The following is a 24,128-nucleotide window of genomic DNA, read 5'->3' on the forward strand; positions in this document are numbered from 1 at the left end:
GGCCTGCAGTTCTTTAGATGTTATTCTGGGTTCTTTTATGACCTCCTGGATGAGTCGTCGTTGTGTTCTTGGAGTCATTTTGGTTGGCCGGCTACTCCTGTTAAGGATCACCACTGTTCCAAGTTTTCTCCATTTGTGGATAATGGCTCTCACCGTGGTTCGCTGGCGTCCCAAAGCCTTAGAAATGGCTTTGTAATCCTTTCCAGACAGATACATGTCAATGACTTTGTTTCTCATCTGTTCTTGAATTTCATTAGATCACGGCATGATGTGTTGCTTTTTGAGATCTTTTAGCGTGTGTCACTTTGTCAGACAGCTTCTATTTATGTGATTTCTTGATTCAACAGGTCTGGTAGTAATCAGGCCTGGGTGTGGCAAGTGAAATTTAATTCAACGTTCCATAAAATTGTGGTTAATCACAGTTCATTCATGATTTAGCATGGGAGGGGGCAATTACTTTTTCATATAGGGCCAGGCAGGGTTGAACAGCTTTTTTTTCCCTTAATAAATGAAATAATAATTTAAAAACTGCATCTTGGGTTTACTCGTGTTATCTTTGTGTAATATTAAAATTTTTTGATGATCTGAATCATTTAAGTGTGAGAAATATGCAAAAAAAAAAATCAGGAAGGGGGGAAATACTTTTTCACAGGATTATATATATGTGTATATATATATACAGTTGCAATAAAAAGTATGTGAACCCTTTTGGAATGATATGGATTTCTGCACAAATTGGTCATAAAATGTGATCTGAACTTCATCTAAGTCACAGCAATAGACAATCACAGTCTGCTTAAACTGATAACACACAAAGAATTAAATGTTACCATGTTTTTATTGAACACACCATGTAAGCATTCACAGTGCAGGTGGAAAAAGTATGTGAACCCTTGGGTTTAATAACTGGTTGAACCTCCTTTGGCAACAATAACTTCAACCAAACTTTTCCTGTAGTTGCAGATCAGACGTGCACAATGGTCAGGAGTAATTCTTGACCATTCCTCTTTACAGAACTATTTCAGTTCAGCAATATTCTTGGGATGTCTGGTGTGAATCGCTTTCTTGAGGTCATGCCACAGCATTTCAATCAGGTTGGGGTCAGGACTCTGACTGGGCCACTCCAGAAGGCATATTTTCTTCTGTTTTAGCCATTCTGTTGATTTACTTCTATGCTTTGGGTCGTTGTCCTGTTGCAACACCCATCTTCTGTTGAGCTTCAGCTGGTGGACAGATGGCCTTAAGTTCTCCTGCAAAATGTCTTGATAAACTTGAGAATTAATTTTTCTTTCGATGATAGCAATCCGTCCAGGCCCTGACGCAGCAAAGCAGCACCAAACCATGATGCCCCCACCACCATACTTCACAGTTGGGATGAGGTTTTGATGTTGGTGTGCTGTGCCTCTTTTTCTCCACACATAGTGTTGTGTGTTTCTTCCAAACAACTCAACTTTGGTTTCATCTGTCCACAGAATATTTTGCCAGTACTGCTGTGGAACATCCAGGTGCTCTTGTGCAAACTGTAAACATGCAGCAATGTTTTTTTGGACAGTAGTGGCTTCCTCTATGGTATCCTCCCATGAAATCCATTCTTGTTTAGTGTTTTACGTATCGTAGATTCGCTAACAGGGATGTTAGCATATGCCAGAGACTTTTGTAAGTCTTTAGCTGACACTCTAGGATTCTTCTTCACCTCATTGAGCAGTCTGCACTGTGCTCTTGCAGTCATCTTTACAGGACGCCCACTCCTAGGGAGAGTAGCAGCAGTGCTGAACTTTCTCCATTTATAGACAATTTGTCTTACCGTGGACTGATGAACAGCAAGGCTTTTGGAGATACTTTTATAACCCTTTCTAGCTTTATGCAAGTCAACAATTCTTAATCGTAGGTCTTCTGAGAGCTCTTTTGTGCGAGGCATCATTCACATCAGGCAATGCTTCTTGTGAAAAGCAAACCCAGAACTGGTGTATGTTTTTTATAGGGCAGGGCAGCTGTAACCAACACCTCCAATCTCATCTCATTGATTGGACTCCAGTTGGCTGACACCTCACTCCAATTAGCTCTTGGAGATCTCATTAGTCTAGGGGTTCACATACTTTTTCCACCTGCACTGTGAATGTTTACATGGTGTGTTCAATAAAATCATGGTAACATTTAATTCTTTGTGTGTTATTAGTTTAAGCAGACTGTGATTGTCTATTGTTGTGACTTAGATGAAGATCAGATCACATTTTATGACCAATTTGTGCAGAAATCCATATCATTCCAAAAGGGTTCACATATTTTTTATTGCAACTTGCAAATATATATATATATATATATATATATATATATATATATATATATATATATATATATATACATACATATACACACACACACAGTATCTCACAATAGTGAGTACACCCCTCACATTTTTGTAAATATTTTATTATATCTTTTCATGTGACAACACTGAACAAATTACACTTTGCTACAATGTAAATTAGTGAGTGTACAGCTTGTATAACAGTGTAAATTTGCTGTCCCCTCAAAATAACTCAACATACATCCATTAATGTCTAAACCGCTAGCAACGAAAGTGAGTGCACCCCTAAGTGAAAACGTCCAAATTGGGTCCAAAGTGTCAAAATTTTGTGTGTTCACCATTATTTTCCAGCACTACCTTAACCTTCTTGGCATGGAGCTCACCAGAGCTTCACAGGTTGCCACTGGAGTCCTCTTCCACTCCTCTATGACATCACGGAGCTGGTGGATGTTAGAGAAGAGACCTTGCGCTCCACCACCTTCCCTTTGAGGATGCACCACAGATGTTTAATAGGGTTTAAGTCTGGAGACATGCTTGGCCAGTCCATCACATTTACCCTAAACTCCTTTAGCAAGGCAGTGGTCGTCTCAGAGGTTTATTTGGGGTCGTTATTATGTTGGAATACTGCCCTGCAGCCCAGCCTCCAAGGGGATGGGATCATGCTCTGCTTTAGTATGGCACAGTACATGTTGGCATTCATGGTTCCCTCACTGAACTGTAGCTCCCCAGTGCCCGAAGCACTCATGCAGCTCCAGACCATGACACCCCCACCACCATGCTTGACTGTATGCAAGACACACTTGTCTTTGTACTCCTCACCTGGTTGCCGCCACACATGCTTGACTCATCAGACAACAGGACATGGTTCTAGTAATCCATGTCCTTAGTCTGCTTGTCTTCAGCAAACTGTTCGCAGGCTTTCTTGTGCATCATCTTTAGAAGCGGCTTCATTCTGGGATGACAGCCATGCAGACGAATTTGATGCAGTGTGAGGCGTATGGTCTGAGCACTGACAGGCTGACCACCCACCCCTTCAACCTCTGCAGCAATGCTGGCAGCAAAAGACAAAGACAATCTCTGGATATGACGTTGAACATGTGCACTCAACTTCTTTGGTCAACCATGGTGAGGCCTGTTCTGAGTGGAACCTGTCCTGTTAAACCGCTGTATGGTCTTGGCCACCGTTCTGCAGCTCAGTTTCGGGGTCTTGGCAATCTTCTTAAAGTCTAAGCCATCTTTATGTAGAGCAATTCTTTTTTTCAGATCCTCGGAGAGTTTTTTGCCATAAGGTGCCATGTTGAACTTCCAGTGACCAGTATGAGAGGGTGAGAGTGATAACACCAAATTTAACACAACTGCTCCCCATTTACACCTGAGACCTTGTAACACTAATGAGTCACATGGCACCGTGGAGGAAAAATGGCTAATTGGGCCCAACGTGGACATTTTCACTTAGGGGTGTACTCACTTTTGTTGCCACCGGTTTAGACATTAATGGATGTGTGTTGAGTTATTTTGAGGAGACAGCAGATTTACACTGTTATACAAGCTGTACACCAACTACTTTACATTGTAGCAAAGTGTCATTTCTTCAGTGTTGTCACATGAAAAGATATAATAAAATGTTTACAAAAATGTGAGGGACGTACTTACTTATGTGAGATACTGTATATATATATAAAATCTCCCTTAATGTATAAACATAGCTCAGCATCCATGATACAACAGGATTGCTCCCTGTTCTTATCATGCATACTCCGACAATCAGCTGAATGTTGTGGATGGGCCCAGTAATTTGTGAAGGTGTAATGTTCCGTGTTTGCATTAACGAGTATTTTTAGACCCAAACAATGAACTTCTGATTGCTGCTTACTTTGACCTCTTAAAGCAGAACTAAACCCTCCTATTGTTTTCAGCCAAGGAAGCTGCCATCTTGGCCTCTGTTTGATCTTCAACTGCCTTGATACTGCACATGTGATCTGTTATGACACCAGCCATTTGATGGTTTGACAGTTTGGTTGAGAGCACATCCAATGTTACATTCCCAAAACGTCCCAGGAATGTAACTGTTTTTTTAAACCGTTGGGGCCCATTCACACTAGCACTGCCCTTGCGATCTGCAGCAGGTGTTAGTGGAAAGTTAACCACACCCCAAACGCAGGTCGCAAATGTAGTGCATGTTCCGGCACCAGGTTGCACTGGTTCGCAGGGTACAAAAGTACTATGCGATCTGGTTGCAGTGCTTTTCCAAAAGTAATGCATGCACTACTTTTGGTGCGGTTTCAGCCCATTCAAAATGAATGAGGGTGAAATCGCATTGCACAGAACTGCATGTGAATCGCACAGGAACCACAGCATTTCCTAGTGTGAACGCATTCTTAAATCGATGGGTTAATTTCCACTTTAAACATACCATTGGAAACATTTTATTACATTGACAAATGTAAAAATTAAAATAAAAAAATAAAATACTATACCTGTTCATTCTGCCAGAACTCCAGTGCTGTACCATGCCCTGTACACTCTGATATGTTATCCTCAGCAGTGTGGTTAATTCTGTAAGGTTTGCAGTCCTATCCTAGGGTTACAGTGCTGCTCCTAAAAAGATATAGTACAGGCAGTGAGAATTGTCACACTAGGATAGGAAGTGTGTTAGTGGCGGGAGCACCAGACGAAAATAAAGGGAAAACATACAGCCATCATATGTAAGGACTGCTGAGCTGTAATATATTACATTTTTGGTTGTGGGTTTGGATATCCTTTAAAGGTAACTCCTTCTGAAAAGAACAGGAGACTTCCCCTCTTGACTTGTTCTACAAATGCTAGTTACCTGGCTGTCATGTCAATCCTCTGAATCAGTTTTAAACTTTCAAAAAGAAATATCCTGCATAAGAGCATAAATCAAATGACACCTTTAGACCCCTTTCACACGGAAGCAGTTTTCAGACGTTTTAGCGCTAGAACTAGCGCCTGAAAACTGCCTCCCATTCTCTGCAATGGGTGTTTTCACACCCGGGGGGTGCGCTTGCGGGACATTCGGAAAAGTCATGAAAGCAGCATCTTTGGGGCGGGTTGGGAGCGCTGTATACACCGCTCAAAAAAATGCCCTGCCCATTGCAATGAATGGGCAGCGCTTCCGAAGCGCCTAAAAAACGGTTCGGAAGAGCTGTAATGAGGGAGTTTTTAACCCATTCTTTGGGGTTAAAAGCGTGCAGTTAAAACGAGCAACGCTTTACCACGAATGCAGCCCCAGCGTGAAAGGGGTCTTATTAGTCATAAAAACCTCATCCGTGCCCCTCTCTGATTTAGCATCACTGGGGCTTATTATACCCTGACTCCTTGGTTTTCACGTAAAAACTTTAGTAGTAAGCCCAGGTCCACTTTATATATTTTGAGTCACTAGTCCAGAGCAAGTATGCAGAAAAGGATATTTGGCCTTTTTCTGACGTTTCTGCTTGTACGCTTGCTCTGGATCAGTGGCTTAGAAATTATTGAAGGTAGTGGTCAGTATAACAGCAGCTAGCATTTTCAGAAGATCAACAATGGCAGCTCCCACATTTCCCTTAGGAAAAGTTTATTTTAGATCCTTTCTACCATTGTAATAAAAGAAGCTTGAAAAAGAACTCTTAAGCAATATCAACATCTAACCTGGAAACATAACCTGTTTGCAGAGCCTCAACAGCATGACTCCCAAGTGATTAATGGATGGTAGCTATAAACAAACTATTATTCTGGTTTGGGAAGCCAGCTAATTCTTATACAAGCCCTTTCTATCAAGATTTAAAGGATATGTTCACCTTTCTTAACATGCTACACCCATATTCAGGGTGTAACAGGTTGCTAACGGACTGGCCCCCGCACCTCCCCAATCTGACGGCTAGCGGGGACACCCCCCCCCACTAGCTACCATAATTTTCTTTTTAAACGTGGCTGAGAGGGGCTCATTCACAGTGTCCTGTAAATGAAAAACTACAAGGTCTGGCAGCCTTTGAGGCTGTTGGCTTGTAGTTTTCAATAAACTACCACTAGTTAATTATTTCTTCCTGTCAGATTGTATCTGCTTACCCATATGGGATGTACAGGCAAGCAGATACATTGGCAGATCTGCTGGAGACCTGCATGATTTACCTGCAAAATAAAAGTGCATTTTTTTTTTCTAAAAAGTGAACTTATCCTTTAAAATTGTATTTTTAGGGCACAAATTATTAAATAAACCTCGCACCACTAAGTAAAATACACAAATTCAAGATGTAAAGCTGCTCCCCAATTGTGTTCATACACAAAACAAAAAGAGAATGAAGTGAGGGAGCACTATACTCAATGAAATAGTGCTCCTAAATATGCTCCTAAATAAAGTGCAAAAATTCATAAAGTGCAAGAAAACATAATGTGCTTCAAATAAAGTTTATTTGTGCTCTTCCTAAACGAAGTTTGTCGATTCTTCAATATGAAGCGTCATTAAACCATCACCACCAATTTCATTGCCACATAACACTCGCCAGACTGCCATAACCTCTTTAACTAAAAAGAAGGTAAAAAATCGCTTGAATTCTGGGTTTCCTTATAGCTCTTCACATATAACCAACACTTGTCATGGATCCAGAATAACACTTCTCCACTCCTCCATGCCACCATAAATCAGAAAAGAACCGGATAGTGTATTACCATTTATTAAAATATATTTAAAAACATGCTTACATAATATGGTGCCCTGCCCAGCACTAGAAATTTTGTTGGAATGTTAGGTTAACCGCCGCTCTGTTCAAGCCCTTGAGCCGGCGTGCGTTTCACTTGCTGAATGTTTAGAACCGGAAGACAAGGTTCATGATGATGCTATTTGATGAAATGTACGTCGAGACGCAATTTTCAGTCACGTCACTTCCGGGACCCTCCATTCAGGTTCTAAACATTTGGCATGTGGAACGCACGTCAGCTCCAGGGCTTGAGCGGAGCGGCGGCGATCCTAACATTACAACAGTATTGGTTATATGTGAAGAGCTATAGGGAAATCCAAGCATTCAAGCAATGTTTGAACTTTTTAGTTAAAGCCGTCATGACAGTCTGGTGAGTGTTATTCCAGTAGAGCACACTGGCAGCAAATGAAATTGGTGGTGATAGTTTAATAACGCCTCATATTGAAGAATCAAGAACCTTTGTTTAAGAAGAGCACAAATTAACTTTTTTTTAAGCACAATATGTTTTCTTGCACTTTATGAATTTATGCACTTTATTTAGGAGCATATTGTATTTATTTGTTTTAAAATGAATTATTGTGTATTTTAGTCACTATTGCACCATTTACTTGTGTATAGCGCCCCCTCACTTCATACTCTGTTTATATTTAGGGCACGGCTGGACAGTTCAGGAAAAATAAAGGAGTACCAGATCAAATGTTGAGAGACCATGAAGAGTTTATTTTGTCATAAATCAACAAATAGACAGCTGCCAGATTTCAGGGGGTTTTAATGGTCTGCTTCATCAGGCTTAAAAAATCTGTGGTGTGCTATCACCATTGCCATGGCTTCCATCTTCACCTGGTCTTCCTCCCAGGTTTGCGGGCTCTGTCAATTTGAATGGCCGGGCCACGATGACGTCACTCCCACGCATGTGCACAAGAGTTATGAGCATAGAACTTTGAATTTACGGCACATTTACATTTAATTTAGAGCACAGTGCCCATGCGCTGGTGACCTCACCAGCTGCAAAACATGCAAACATCTCCTAAATGGAGCATGTTTAGGAGATATTCATTTTACCTACAGGTAAACTTTAATCTACCTGTAGGTAAAAGTAACAAAGCGGAGTTTACTACCACTTTAAACATTACAGTAAAATGATTAGGCCTCGTTCACACAGGCGGCAGCCTTTACTGCTCCTCTGAAAAGAGATCTTAAGTAGATTGCTTATCAGAGGGGGCTGAGTGGTGGTTGCGGGCATTCAGGAGACAATACTTCCCCTCCTGAATGGCTGGATTTTTTCCCAGATCCCAAGGGGGTTTTTACATTTAATACCTTGGTTGTGGTGTAGTCCCATGACCTTAATTGGACGAGCTTGACAGGTGGCCCCAACTGCCCATGTGAATTTTGCCCAAATTCCATAGGTGAATGCAAGGAGAAAAATACAGCACCCACAGAAACACAAACTCCATCTTCAACTGATTTGAATGAGTAAATTGAATTCTGACTGGTTGCCAGGAGTTAAAGCGGAGTTCCACACAAAAATGGAACTTCCGCTTTTCGGAACCCTCCCCCCCTCCGGTGTCACATTTGGCACCTTTCAGGGGGGAGGGGGGTGCAGATACCTGTCTAAGACAGGTATTTGCACCCACTTCCGGCATAGACTCCCATGGGAGTCTACGCCTCTTCCCGTCCCCACCGTCTCCTGGGAACACACAGCTCCCAGGAGAGAGCGGGGACCATTTGGGACGCGCAGCGTGACTCGCGCATGCGCAGTAGGGAACCGGGAAGTGAAGCTGCAACACTTCACTTCCTGATTCCCTCACCTAGGATGGCAGCGGCAGCTGCCGAGAACCGAGCGGGTTCTCGACGTCCCCTGCCGACATCGCTGGACCCTGGGACAGGTAAGTGGCCATGTATTAAAAGTCAGCAGCTGCAGTATTTTTAGCTGCTGGCTTTTAATATTTTTTTTTTTGGCGGTGTGGGTGAACCCCCCGCTTTAATTGCACTTTTATGATAAGTTTTGTAGATTGCAGCACAGTAGTTGTGTCTGTGTAGGGGGTGCATGGGAAAACTGGAGTTCCAAACAGCTGTCCTTACACAGAGCCCAGTGGTCCAAATCTTGAGCACACTGCTGTGGAAGTATGCCTGATATTCTAACACTAAAAATAAATAAAAAGTTTAATTAGGCTTTAATAAGGCCGAGAGCAAGGTGCAACAATCACTGGCGACCAATCAGAATTTCATTTTCACTGATGTGACTTCAACAAACTGAACTATACTGGCTGCTATTGGTTACTCCACTTTGTACACACTCTTTGCATTGATGTATACAATAATTGTGAAAATTTCTAGAATAAGCACACATTATACAGTGTAGGTAATGATTCTCTGTACAAAGTGCTGATATATCATAGCTTATAAAATTAGGTTACATTGAATAAATATGTGAAAAAAAATCAAAAACATCTTCATTAAACCCCTTAGGAGTTTTGTACTGATGTTCTTTGGACATCTACTAGGACCGAATGTGGCTGTCAATAATATTAAAACTATTATTTAGTTGTATGTAGGGATTTCCATGGGTCCTTATGTTAAATCAGCTTTTTTTTTCCAGATAGGAGTTCTGCTGGCTTGGAGATAGGTACAAAGACAGGCTGATCTTTCGTTGTCACTAGGGAGATTCTTTGAACAGCCTTGCCTGGAAATATGATTAGATAATGATAGGTAGTCTGCTGTCTCCCCAGAAATGTTTCCATCCCAGGCCTGGACCCATGTGGCTTTCCTAAGTTAGAACAGCAGCTGACTTCTTGGAGTTCAGAAAGCTCCTCTTCTTCTTAGGTTTGCTTTGAGGGCTAGGAGAGTCACTGGGAACTCGAAATACATACAAGTTTTCTTCAACATCAGGAATATCTAAGGCTTCCGCACTGGACTGAAGCAGCTTGGTAAAACTTCCCGGGTGTGAGAATGAGACTCGCTTCACTGGACGCAACTTCTTCTTCTTCAGGATGCTAAAACAAATCACACCAAGGTTAGTTTCATATAAACAGCAGAGTGACAGAGAGATAAGTCAAACAGTGTCTCGTTTCTCCTTTCACTGTCAAGTCAAAGGATGGGGGACAAGACCTGCAAGTGAGACTTTACCCATCTTTTACGGACCTCACTTCTGGCCTCATCCCCCCCCCCCCCCCGCCTCTTACACATCTTCAACCTTCTGAAAGCTACAAAGACAACCTGGAGCTTACACAGGGCTTCTAATACTCATAATTTACAAAAGCTCAATAAAGTTAGCTCGTGCTCAACATAGGTAGAAATAAAAAAAGACAAGTCCCCAATGTTCGGGCAGGTAAGGCAGCAATGAATGAAATGAATAGGCTGCCTTATATGCTTCATGCGTAGATGTGAACCAAGGCTAACAGTATATTCTTGAACTGCATATTTAAATAGAGGCAGGTCGCAAAGATAGTCTATTTCTTGAGTTCTCTAACAAGCTCTGATAAGAACATCCTGGAGGACTATGAGCCTTTAATCCTTTTGATGCCAGGCTCTGCCTCCCATTTTTCACCTCAAGTTTCCAGACCATTGTTGCTATTTTCACAGTTTTTCCATTTAGGCCCCTTTCACACTTGTGCAACCTGAAAGTCGTGCGACTTTGCTGCGATTTTTTGCTGTGACTTTGATGCAATTTTGATGTGACTTGAAGCAATGCTTGTGTAATCTTGAGGTCTATGGACCTCAAGTTGCATCAAAATCAGGCCAAAGTAGTGCAGGGACTACTTTGAAGTCACACAGATATGAACGGTACTCATTGAAAGTCATGGGGTACGACTTTGCAGTCCCAAGTGGCAGGACAAGTCGCACAAGTGTGCTTTGAAAGTAAAGAATCCCCCCCAAACTATATTTTTCCTGAAAACACAGGACCTGTAAAGGCCAAGATCACCTTTTACATAAACTGGCTCATGCAGACAAGGAGCTCCGATAGTTTAAAAAACAATGTGCCATTTGTAAAAATATTGTTTAAATGCAATTGTCATACCTGTAGGCCTTTTCTGTCACCCATGAAGGCTGGCTGAAATATTCCCAGTTTTTACATTTTTAGGTACTGCGTTATTTTAAGGATATGGTCTACAATAAAATGGATACCGTGGCTCCTTGCTTGAAGATAGCTAAAAAGATGATTTAGTTGTCTTCAAAGAAGGCGGCTCAGTGGCCATTTTGTTGAAGCCCTAAGTTAGGAAGTGGGAATGTAAACATTAGGAGTATTTTGACCAGGCTTCATGGCAGAGTTGTAGAATGTACACAACTCCAAGGCTGTCTGCAAATTAAAGATCTCTTGATACTGCTGTATCAACAAAAGGGTGCCTACCAAGGTCCGCAACCTGGGAAATCCATGCAACAAAGAGAAAAAGCGGCACATCCAGAGATGATGAGCTGATTAAGCACTTTGTGTGAAACGCGTCTGCTGAACAGTGTGGATCCCTCATGTGTCATGTTTTTTAACCTTTGATTCTACAATAAACCAACAAATTTTTCTTCATCTCTGGATGTGCCGCCTTTTCTCTTTGTTGCATTCATGGCAGGGTTCCCAACAATTTGATGACAGTTTGTAAAAAATCAGTGACTTTTCAACTGACCGTAAATATCAGGGGCTGATAATTTGTCGTGCTGTGTTGACTTTTGTAAGTGTAAACCAGGCGAATTATGTGTTAAGGGTATTGTCAGTGTTTCCATATCGTGTTTATACGGTATAAATATTGATTGTCTTTGTCAGTAAACTTTGCATGTTTTGTCAGTAAAAAAAGGTGCGGGAGGTTGGCAACCCTGCTTCATGGATGACTGAAAAGGCCTACAAGTATGGCAGGTGCTCCCCATGATAGTTGTGCAACTGTTTATCAAAGATATATTAAAAAAAAAAAACAATAAAGTCATTATTAGCACACCCAAACACAACATAACTTTAACAATACTTACTAATCTAAAAGATAAAACTGTATTAGGTAAAAACAGTAAACATTTGCTTTTTTTTCAGAAATGGTGAAATTTGAAGGAACGCAAAACTGTCAATAAGCCATTTAAGTGAAAAAACCTTGAGACAGGCTGCACACATGTATTGTGGTAATGGGTGGTCTGTAGTGTAGTGGGATTCAGTGGCAATAATATTTAACAGCACCCCAACAACACACCTTGAAATGACAAACAATGTACAGATGGGGACCTAGCTGCCCCAATTTAATTTAAAAAAATAGATTTTTCTTGGAGTTTCACCTTAAGTTTAGATCTTAGACCTACCAAACCTATACAATTGTTATCCAATCAGGTAGGCCTTGGTTGGTAGATCTAAAGAAGACTGTACGCTTAAAGCGGAGTTCCACCCAAAAGTGGAACTTCCCCTTTAAGAACTCCTGACCCCCTCACATGCCACATTTGGCATGTCATTTTTTTGGGGGGCTGGGGGGAGAGCGGGTACCTAGTTTTGACAGGTACCCAGCTCCCACTTCCGGTCACGCCGCCTAGGCGACTCCTCCTCCCTCCCTGCAATCTTCTAAGACATGTCACAGGTCCCAGAAGATTGCCCAGCCATTCAAGACGTGCATGCGCCGTGCGCACCGGGCTGTGAAGCTGCCGTCTGTGACAGCCGGGTGCCCACACTTGCAATGCCGGTGCCGTGGAAAGAAAAGGGAGAGAAGTTAGGCTTCGGGCGGCCGCATCGCTGGACCGTGGGACAGGTGAGTGTGTGTTTATTAAAAGTCAGCAGCTACATTTTTTTTACAGTTTTCCTTTTGCTCTTTACATTTCAGAGTAATCTTATGTAGAGGGAGTAAAACTACGGCTGTATGGAAATAACAGCTATAAACACACTTCCTTTTTTAAAATTTCTTCCCCCATCTGAAGCTTGGGTATTTTTATGAAGCTTGATAGAGTCGCCAAGGGCCGCTGCACACAGCAATCACAGCATGAACAATATCTTGGAGCTACCTCTACTACTCCATTACCTAAAGCAGCATCCAATTCCCAAGTGTTAATGGATGCTGTAGACGAGTCATGTGACAACGAGGCACAAACTCAGATATGCAATGGAATACATGCACACCATCAAATTATCTGTCTCCACACATTACCGCTCTTCTCTCTGCTATATTTCATGCCACAGGGAGTAGAAATTGATCTGGGGATTGCCTGTCCATGATCCATAATCCTCAGAAAAGGTTTTTTTTTTTTTTTTAAAGAAGAAAAAAAAAAAACATCTTTAAAGCATCTATGTACTTTGCGTTCATTGCTTTCCTTTTAATCTTTGTTTTCTAGTCACAGTGTTTTAACTATTTCATAAGCGCTGGCATTCTGTAAACTATTTCAGTTAGGTTAGAATATACTCAAGACCAGATGTAGATACAGCCACTATAGAGAGACCTGTAGTCATTTTAACGTTTTTAGATATCGTTTTATAATCACTTTATGACTGAATTTATATTTTTTGTACAAAAAATATGACTGCTTTTTAGTAGTTTTGGGTCATGAAGATTTGCATAGGTTGAATGTAAAGTCCCCTGAGTATTTTTTTGTGCCAAAACATTTTTTATAAATAAAAGGATGGTTGCAATTCTCAAAATACTTTGAAAATTTGAGCAAATGTGGACTACCTAAATACTTAAAACAGTCCCTGTTAGCCATTTAACATGTTTAATTAGCCCTTGGGCTGGTCTATACTGTGATACAAGGTAGCATAGTTCCATTCCACACCACCCTGTCATACCCCTTCCCCTGTAACCCATTCTGATCCTTCTTATTTGTCTCCCCCCCCTCCCCCCTCATTTCCCTTTTTCTTGCTCGTTTTCTACTCGACTGTGTTTTCCTGGTGTCAGAGTAATTAAGGCTCTCTGTTCAGGCGCAGATCTGGTCACACTCATTTATAAACACCCCGCTGTCCTTTAAAACATGTGCTTAAGCTTGAAGCTATTTCTGTTTTTTTCAATCTGGTGATGAACTGTTTGGATTTGTATATAAAAGTGGATATAAACACGAAAAAAAAAAAATTTAATTAAGGCTTGCACCTTGTACAGTATAGGATTTCATGTCATCTGTACCCAGTCTTGCCACGAAGAGTTAATCCAGCTGTGAGCAATCCTCTTATCTTTTCTCAGTGATATAAAAATGGTCAGAAAGAGAAATAGGAGTTTGTTTCTCCCCCTTGCTGTGAGTGACAGGTTACATATTTACATATCTCATGCACGAGTGTGAGAGAGGAATTCTGTGCACTTCAGATCCCCTCCTTTCTTCTCCAGCTCTCCCAGGATTGGCTGCTCCACACCTCAGCATGATTGGGCATGCTGAAGTCATGTGGTGACTTTTCTGGGTTTTGACTGGATGTTAGTGATCATGGGGCATAATCCACAAGACCAGCAGAAGTTCAGTGTAAGAAATATCGATGCCTGGTCAAGGGGAGTGTAGAGATGGGCGGGGAGTGTACTGACATCACGACTCCACCCACCGAGCTCCAGACAACAGACCCACCCACAGAATCTGCAGTTTTTCGGGTCTCATAACGGACAGAGGGGAGACAATTGACAGGTAAAGATACATTATCAAAACGGTAAGCTGCGCAGCATGAGGTTTTAAAAGTGTGGTAACATATATTCCCATACAACATGTGTCCCTATCAGATGGAGGAAATGATCACTCTCATTCAAAAATAGTAGAAGACACTAACGTACGTGGGTCCAAAATATGACCATATAAGCTGAAAGTATTGGACATAAGTAACAATAAGAATAAAAAAAAATAACACAATAAAAAAAAACAAGCTAAGAGTCCTCTGAAGGGTCCACACCAAACTGTAAGTTCTTAAAAAAGCTGATTCCACATTCAAGTGATATTCCCAATAGTATAAGATGTCCTCAGTTCACTGTTTATTGGTGACTTCAAACGAAAAACACCCAAGAAGTAGTGATAGGTTTGGGATAGAAAGATTTTTCCACCAGAGAAACTACTGCCGCTTACCAGATGTGTTGATCTCTTTTTAGGGAGATCACATTCGCCTGTGGCTTATGCCCCAGCCAGGGTCTCTGCACTTGTCAGCCTAATATCACCTCTCCTCAGCTTGAATTATCCCCATCTATAATGTCAATATTTTCTTTATTGGCCGCCATTGGAGATGAAGGTAGGTCACCGCTTATCCCCCAACATGTAAATCTTTTGTTACTGTGTTGGGTAATGTCATTTAGCTACAGTAGCAAAGCTGCTGGTGTTTTTAGAAGGTTATTATGAGGCCTTAGACCAAGTTCCCAGCAAGAATTGTAACTAAATATCAATGGATATATGGATGAAAAATTGAACTACTTATCAGGGAAGCGATGTTCACCAATTGTATGTTAAAAGTTGAATTTTCAAGTTTGACTAGAGGGTACTTTTAAGTGTATTATATACAGCGGATAAAACAAGTATTGAACACGTCACTATTTTTCTAGATAAATATATTTCTAAAGGTGATATTGATGTGAAATTTTCACCACACGTAGGTAAAAATCCACGCAATGATGTCTTCTGGGCATCGTGAAGTCCCCATTTCTCCTGTTGTGGGTTTCTGCATTTAAGGTACTGATGCCAAGGTAGACTGGGATACAGGACAGAATTGCTGTAAGCCCATGCAATCCATGCAAAGAAACCAAAACAAATAATAGTTCAGAAATTAAGTTATGTGTAGTAAAATGGAATGACACAGGGAAAAAAGCATTGGAGCATGCCAACTGAAATATATTTTAATACGTCGTACAAAATTCTCTGTTGGTAATGACAGCTTCAAGATGCCTCCAGTATGGGGAAACTAGTCACATGCATTGCTCAGGTGTTATTTTAGCCCATTTTCCACACAGTCTTCAAATCTTGAAGGTTCCATGGGCCTCTTCTACGAACTGTGATCTTAAGTTCTCTCCATAGATTTTCTAAGTGATTCAAGTCAGGTAATTGGCTAGGTCATTCTAGCAGCTTTTTTTTCCTTCTTTGAAACCAATTGAAAGCTTTCTTGGCTTTGTGTTTGGGATCATTGTCTTGCTGAAATGTCCATGCTTGTTTCATCTCTTTCATCCTGGTACATGGCAGCAGATTTTTTATCAAGAATGTCTTGGTATATTTTTCCATTTATCCTTCATTCAATGATATGAAGTTTGCAGCCCCACACCATGATGTTCCCACCTCCAAACTTCACTGTTGGTATGGGGGTGTTTTTGGGGTGATGTGCAGCACCATTTGACCTCCAAACATGGTGTGTATTATTGCATTCAAAGAGTTCCATTTTGGTCTTATCTTACCAGACTATATTCTCTCAGTATTTCACAGGCTTGTCTAAATGTTGTGCAGAAAACTTTAAACAAGCTTCAACATGCTTTTATTCAGCAATGGAGTCTTGCGTCGTGAGCGTGCATACAGGCCAATGGCGACTGAGTGCATTACTTATTGTTTTCATTGAAACATCTGTTCCTGCTAATTCCAGGTCTTTCCGAAGCTCTCCACAAGTGGTCCTTGGCTCTTGGACAACTCTGATAATTCTTTTCACTTCTCTGTCAGAAATCTTGTGAGGAGCACCTGGTCGTGGCCAGTTTATGGTGACATAACGTTCTTTCCACTTCCAGATTATGACCCCAACAGTGCTCACTGGAACATTCAGAAGTTTAGAAATCCTTCTGTAACCAATACCATCAGTATGTTTTGCAACAATAAGGTTGCAAAGGTCTTGAGAGAGCTCTTTGCTTTTACCCATCATGAGATGTTTCTTGTGTGACACCTTGGTAATGAGACACCTTTTTATAGGCCATCTTTTATAGGAAACTGAACCAGCTGATATTGATTAACACTGTGAAGGGGCAGGATTGCTTTCTAATTACTGATAGATTTCAGCTGGTGTCTTGGCTTCCCATGCCTTTTTGCACCACCCTTTCTTCACGTGTTCAATACTTTTTCCCTGTGCCATTCCATTTTATTACACATAATTTAATTTATGAACTTATTTGTTTTGGTTTCTTTGTATGTATGGATTGCATGGTTTGTTACCGACATGGGGTGAAAATGTCATGTCAATACTTATTTTACCTGCTGCAGATAGATAGATAATCTATCTATCTGTACATGTATGTTATACAGATATATTAGTATCAGTTATTTACATATTCAGTGACACCCCTATAGCTATGGAGCAATTCATCTTCAATGTTCACAGCAAAAGCAATGAAGTTGTTCAAGTAACTATCTTTCAGTAGCTCAGCTCACCATGTTAATTCATTGGAAATGGAGAGACATGCTGGTATTGAGGTGGTATACTATATACTGTACATTTAGCTTTGTATTGGTGCACTAGATGCAGCGCATGATTAATGATCAGGTCACATACAGTGGGAGGGTGGAGATGGGAGGGAGTTAATGTGCAGAATAAGGGCAGTGAAGGGTAATTTACATGTCATGTAGAGACGGGATGGAGACAAGATGTACAGGAGAAGAAGGTTGTATGAAAAAGTTAAAAACAATCCTAGAATCAATTAAAATACCTTACCATGAATCTGCTGCTGCTGCCTACGATCCCTTCATTCATTTAGGTTCAGTTCACGCTATGAATCACATATGAATCGCACAATAACCGCACCGAATTCCTGTTCAATTCACATGCGACAGTGCGGTACGATCTGATTTTGAATGGGCTTAATTCACACCGCCTGGCACCAAAGACGTGCATGCATCAATTTTGGAACTACACTGCAACCAGATCACATGATCGTTTTATACCATGCGATCCTGTGCCGGCAAACACACACCAAATGTTTGGGGTGTAGTCAAGCGTGCACTGACACCTGCTGCAGATAGCAAGAGCAGTGCGATTTTAATGGGGTGCAGGAACCCTAACCGCATTAGTGTGAACCTAGCCTTTAACTTCATTGACAAATTCTTCTTAGAAGTATTTACATTTTTTATCTCTGTAATAAGTCATTATTTGCTCTGTACATTATGTCTGTGATTTGAGCTATCCAATGATTAAATGCATTCAGAAGAGCACTGGCTGCCATTTGTGTTTTCTGAAAGGGTGTTTATAAACGGCACTCCAAAAATACACACCTGCCTTTCTGCCACATTAAGATTTATGAAGACAGTGAAGTGTTGAGGGATGGGGTATTAGGAGATGAAAGGGATAAGCGGACATGCCAAATAAATATAATATGGGCCTAGATGTATACCTAATGCGTCTGCCACATGTAATTTTAAACAAACAGTTTAAGAAAAGTATTAACTTTTTAATAATTTCCTTCAAATTTACCTATAAAACAGATCAGCTTGGTGTAAATAATGTCTCCTGTGTTCGAGAGCATCCAGAGGTTGGACTTCTAATTTAACTGATACCAGAGGCAGACAGTATTTACAGACAGCAAAGGCCAACAGTGAATAGTTTTTATATTTCCTATAAGAAGCTGAGTGGGCATTATATATTACCCCCATTACTGGTAACAGATACCAGAATTGTAAATTTACTGGCATTAGAGGCAGCCACTATCCTATTTACTAGGCAAAATTCAGGAACATAAATAGAATAGCAATGAATTTGGTTGTGCACTCCACATTTGCCTTCAGCTTACCATACACTATACAATCTCCGTTAGGTTTCCCAAAATGGTGTAATATAAGGATATACTTTAACAATCCATTCATTTATGCTAATCTGGCTGACCTTTGCACTACATAGTTGATGGTAGATCTAAAGGTGATTTGATTAGTGGATGATCAGCTTAAAGTCTCACATTTTCTTGAGATGGCATCTATTTAGATATATAATAAAGGTAGTTGTAGTAGCAGTGGCAGAACTATCAGGTTTGCAAGGTTCACACTTGCGACCCGGCCTTGGTGTTCCGCCACTGTTGGGGGGCCCAGAGAGGTTGCTGGCTGCAAGGCTCTTAGCTGAGAGTGTCTCTCTCATACAGCCCAGAGCCTGTACTGACAATTCCCCCTACCTCACACAGATGGAAGAGGTGAGAGCCGGTCTGCTCCTTCTTCTCCAACCTCTCTCCTCCTTTGATCATTCAGCTGCTGGGCTTCATACTTCCTATGGTGCACACAGGAGGAGAGGGGTGGGGGGGGGGGGGGGAGGAGCAGATTGGCTCTCTCCTCTTCCATCTGTACATGGAAGGAGGAATAGGGAACTGTCAGTGCAGGATATGGGCTGTATGAGAGAGACGTGCTGAGGAGGCACTGACAGGCAGCACTAATACAGTGCCTTGAAAAAGTATTCATACCCCCTGAAGTTTTCCACATTTTGTCATGTTACAGCCAAATATATAAATGTATTTTATTGGGATTTTATGTGACAGACCAACACAAAGTCTCACATAATTGTGAAGTAAATTTTTTACAAATAAATATCTGAAAAGTGTGGTGTGCATTTATATTCAGCCCCCTTTACTCTGATACCCCTAAATAAACTTTAGTGGAATCAATTGCCTTCAGAAGTCACCTAATTAGTAAATATAGTCCACCTGTGTGTAATTTATTCTCAGTATAAATACAGCTGTTCTGTGAAGCACCCAGAGGTTTGTTAGAGGACCTTAGTGAACAAAAAGCATTATGAAGGCCAAGGAACACACCAGACAGGTCAAGGATAAAGTTGTAGAGAAGTTTAAAGCAGGGTTAGGTTGAAAAAAGTATCCCAAGCTTTGAACATCTCACTGAGCACTGTTCAATCCATCATCCAAAAATGGAAAATGGAGTATGACACAACTGCAAACCTACTAAGACATGGCCGTCCACCTAAACTGACAGGCCTGGCAAGGAGAGCATTAATCTGAAAAGCAGCCAAATGGCCCGTGGTAACTCTGGAGGAGCTGCAGAGATCCACAGGTCAAGTGGGAGAATCTGTCCACAGGACAACTATTAGTCGTTCATGTTGTGGCGATGCTTTTCTTCAGCAGGGCCAGGGAAGCTGGTCAGAGTCGATGGGAGGATAGATGGAGACAAATAGAGGGCAATCTTATGCCACGTACACACGAGCGGACTTTACGGCAGACTTTGCTCGGCGGACTTTTCGCCGGACGTTGTCCACCAGGTGCGCCGGACTTTAAAACGGACGAACTTGCCCACACACGACCGGACTTTATGGCGGGCTAAGTCCACCCGTCTTTCCGACAGACTTTCGCCGGAGTTGCGGCGGACTTTCAGAATGAACGGACTTGACCACACATGGACAAGTCCGTTCATTTTGAACGGACTAGAAAAAGAAGTCAATCTTGCCGCTTTTATCGGCGAGATTGACACCTTGCGAGCCCCGCCACGGGTCATACCAGGCCCTTAAGTCTAGTATGGATTTTAAAGGGAAGCCCCCCCTACGCCGAAAAAACGGCGTGGGGTCCCCCCTAAGATCCATACCAGATCCCGATCCGAGCATGCAGCCCGGCCGGTCAGGAAAGGGGGTGGGGACAAGCGAGCGCCCCCCCTCCTGAACCGTACCAGGCCGCATGCCCTCAACATGGGGGGGTGCCTTGGGGGAGGTGGGGCCCTGCGGGGCCCCCCCACCCCAAAGCACCTTGTCCCTATGTTGATGAGGACAAGGGCCTCTTCCCGACAACCCTGGCCTTTGGTTGTCAGGGTCTGCGGGCGGGGGGCTTATCGGAATCCAGGAGCCCCCTATAATAAGAGGGCCCCAAGATCCCGGCCCCCCACCCTATGTGAATGAGTATGGGGTACATGGTACCCCTACCCATTCACCTAGGGAAAAAGCGTCAATAAAACACACTACACAGGTTTTTAAAATAATTTATTAAACAGCTCCGGGGGGGGGTCTTCCTCCGGCTTTGGGGGTCTTCCGGCTTCGGGGGTCCCTCCGGTTCCTCTTCTCCCGGTGTTCCAGTTCTTCGGCCGGCTCCTCCGCTGTCTTCAGGCCGCTCTCTTGCCAGCGGAGGTCCGGACTTCTGGGCTTCTTGGCTTCTTTCCTCTTCTCTTCTCCAGATGTTGACACGACGCTCTCTCCGGCTGGACTGCTCTCTGAGGGCTCCGTTGTGACTTATATAGGCGGAGACCCCGCCCCCTTATGATGTCACAGTCCCTGGGCATGCTGGGACTGTGACGTTTTAGGGGGTGTGGTCACCGGGTGATGTTGACCACGCCCCCTAAAACGTCACAGTCCCAGCATGCCCAGGGACTGTGACATCATAAGGGGGCGGGGTCTCCTCCGCCTATATAAGTCACAACGGAGCCCTCAGAGAGCAGTCCAGCCGGAGAGAGCGTCGTGTCAACATCTGGAGAAGAGAAGAGGGAAGAAGACAAGAAGCCAAGAAGCCCAGAAGCCCAGAAGTAGGGACCTCTGCTGGCAAGAGAGTGGCCTGAAGACAGCCGAGGAGCCGGCCGAAGAACTGGAACACCGGGAGAAGAGGAACCGGAGGGACCCCCGAAGCCGGAAGAAGACCCCCGAAGACGGAGGAAGACCCCCCCGGAGCTGTTTAATAAATTATTTTAAAAACCTGTGTAGTGTGTTTTATTGACACTTTTTCCCTAGGTGAATGGGTAGGGGTACCATATACCCCATACTCATTCACATAGGGTGGGGGGCCGGGATCTGGGGGCCCTCTTATTATAGGGGGCTCCCGGATTCAGATAAGCCCTCCGCCCGCAGACCCCGACAACCAACGGCCAGGGTTGTCGGGAAGAGGCCCTTGTCCTCATCAACATGGGGACAAGGTGCTTTGGGGTGGGGGGGCCCCGCAGGGCCCCCCTCCCCCAAGGCACCCCCCCATGTTGAGGGCATGCGGCCTGGTATGGTTCAGGAGGGGGGGGCGCTCGCTCGTCCCCACCCCCTTTCCTGACCGGCTGGGCTGCGTGCTCGGATCGGGGTCTGGTATGGATTTTAGGGGGGACCCCACGCCGTTTTTTCGGTGTAGGGGCTTCCCTTTATAATCCATACCAGACCTAATGGCCTGGTATGCCCCGCGCTCGCCACAATAGGAAAATTTGGTTTTCCTATTGCAGCGAGCGCGAAATGCAATACCCTGCCCTCGCGTCGTATCTGGTCAATTGGACCAGCACACAGACGAGCGGACTTTCCGCCAGAAACTGAGTCTGACGGAAAGATTTAAAACTTGTTTCAAATCTAGGTCCGGCGGGCTTTTGGGAAAAAGTCTGCCGGAAAAGTCCGCCTAAGCCTACACACGGTCGGATTGTTTGGCGAACTCTGGTCCGCTGGACCAAGTCTGCCGTAAAGTCCGCTCATGTGTACGTGGCATTAGAAGAAAACCTGTTATGCCCCGTACACATCGTCGGACATTGATCGGACATTGCGACAACAAAATCCATGGATTTTTTCCGACCGATGTTGGCTCAAACTTGTCTTGCATACACAGTCACACAAAGTTGTCGGAAAATCCGATCGTTCTAATCGCGGTGACGTAAAACACGTACGCCAGGACTATAAACGGGGGGAGTAGCCAATAGCTTTTGTCTCTTAAATTATTCTGAGCATGCGTGGCACTTTGTGTGTCGGATTTGTGTACACACGATCGGAATTTCCGAAACGGATTTTGTTGTCGGAAAATTTTATAGCATGCTCTCAAACTTTGTGTGTCGGAAATTCCGATGGAAAATGTGTGATGGAGCCCACACACGGTCGGAATTTCCGACAACAAGGTCCTATCACACGTTTTCCATCAGAAAATCCGACCGTCTGTACAGGGCATTAGAGTCTGCAAAAGACTTGAGACTGGAGCGGAGATTCACCTTCCAGCAGGACAAAAACCCTAAACATAAAGCCAGAGCTACAATGGAATGGTTTAGATGAAAGTATATTCATGTGTTACTCTATGTACACACGATAGGATTTTCCGATAACAAAACCGTGGATTTTTTTCCGAAGGATGTTGGCTCAAACCTGTCTTGCATACGCACGATCACACAAATGTTGTTGGAAATTCCGTATGTCAAGAACACGGTGATGTACAACACGTAAGAACAGATGAGAAAAATTAAGTTCAATAGCCAGTGCGGCTCTTCTGCTTGATTCCGAGCATGCGTGGACTTTTGTGTGTCGGAATTGTGTACACATGATCGAAATTCTTGTTGTCGGAAAATTTGAGAACCTGCACTCAAACATTTGTTGGTGGAAATTCCGCCAACAAATGTTCTATGGAGCATACACACGGTCAGACTTTCCGACAACATGCTCACATCCAACATTTGTTGTCGGAAAATCCTATCGTGTGTACAACCCATTGGTATGGCCCAGTCAAAGTCCAGACCTAAATCCAATTGAGAATCTGTGGCAAGACTTGAAAAGTGCTATTCATTGACGCTCTCCATCCAATCTGACAGAGCTTGAGCTATTTTAAAAGGAAGAATGGGCAAAAATATCACTCTCTAGATGTGCAAAGCTGATAGAGACATCCCCAAAAAGAATTGCAGCTGTAATTGCAGGGAAAAGTGGTTCTACAAAGTATTGACTCAGGGGGGCTGAATACAAATGGACGCCAAACGCAACACATTTGCAAAAAATTTTGAAAAGCATTTATCATTTTCCTTCCACTTCACAATTATGTGCCGCTTTGTGTTAGTCTAGCACATAAAATCCCAATAATATACATTTACATTTTTGGTTGTAACATGACAAAATGTGGAAAATTTCAAGGGGTATAAATACTTTTTCAAGGCACTGTAGGTGGCATTGATGAGCACTGATAGGTGGCACTAATGGGGCTGCACTGATAATCAGTGCCCTGATTATTAGTGTAAACAATCTATTGACAGAGTTGCTGCTTAATGGCTCTCCTTTCCTCACACAGACACAGCGCAGGAGGAAAGGACTTTCGATAACCGGCATGTCTGTTTACATCACATGACCCGCTGTGATTGGCCCTTTACCATGATCAGCTGTGTCTGAAGGACACAGCAGTCTCAGAGCACATTGGCTGCTTGCTGCCGGGGGCTCACAGGAAGCGGGGTTCTGGGTGGATGTCCATGGACTCTGTTCCAGAACTGGAAGCCTGGGACTCGGATGGAAGGGGGGGGGTCGGTCAGGGTGGCCCTTCATGGTTTCTTGCACTGGGGCCCTGAAGGTTCTAGTTCAGCCTATGTGTAGTAGAATATGGTCGAAGGGTTGGGGCACAAGTGGAGGAAGTTTGGGGGTGCAAGAAAGCGCA

General features: G+C 43.0%; 1 protein-coding gene across 1 annotated transcript in view; it reads right to left on the reverse strand.

Annotated features, from left to right (window-relative positions):
• Window positions 1-7,701: 7,701 nt before the first annotated feature.
• Window positions 7,702-24,128, reverse strand: part of EVC2 (EvC ciliary complex subunit 2) — a 321,014-nt gene continuing 304,587 nt past the window's right edge. The window contains exon 22 of the mRNA XM_073610268.1: window positions 7,702-9,995. Within this exon, the coding sequence (XP_073466369.1) occupies window positions 9,770-9,995 (226 nt within the window). The 3' untranslated portion in view covers window positions 7,702-9,769. The remainder of the gene's footprint in view (window positions 9,996-24,128) is intronic.

Source organism: Aquarana catesbeiana, linkage group LG01 (genome assembly GCF_042186555.1).
Source record: "Aquarana catesbeiana isolate 2022-GZ linkage group LG01, ASM4218655v1, whole genome shotgun sequence".
In the NCBI taxonomy this organism is placed as follows: Eukaryota; Metazoa; Chordata; class Amphibia; order Anura; family Ranidae; genus Aquarana; species Aquarana catesbeiana.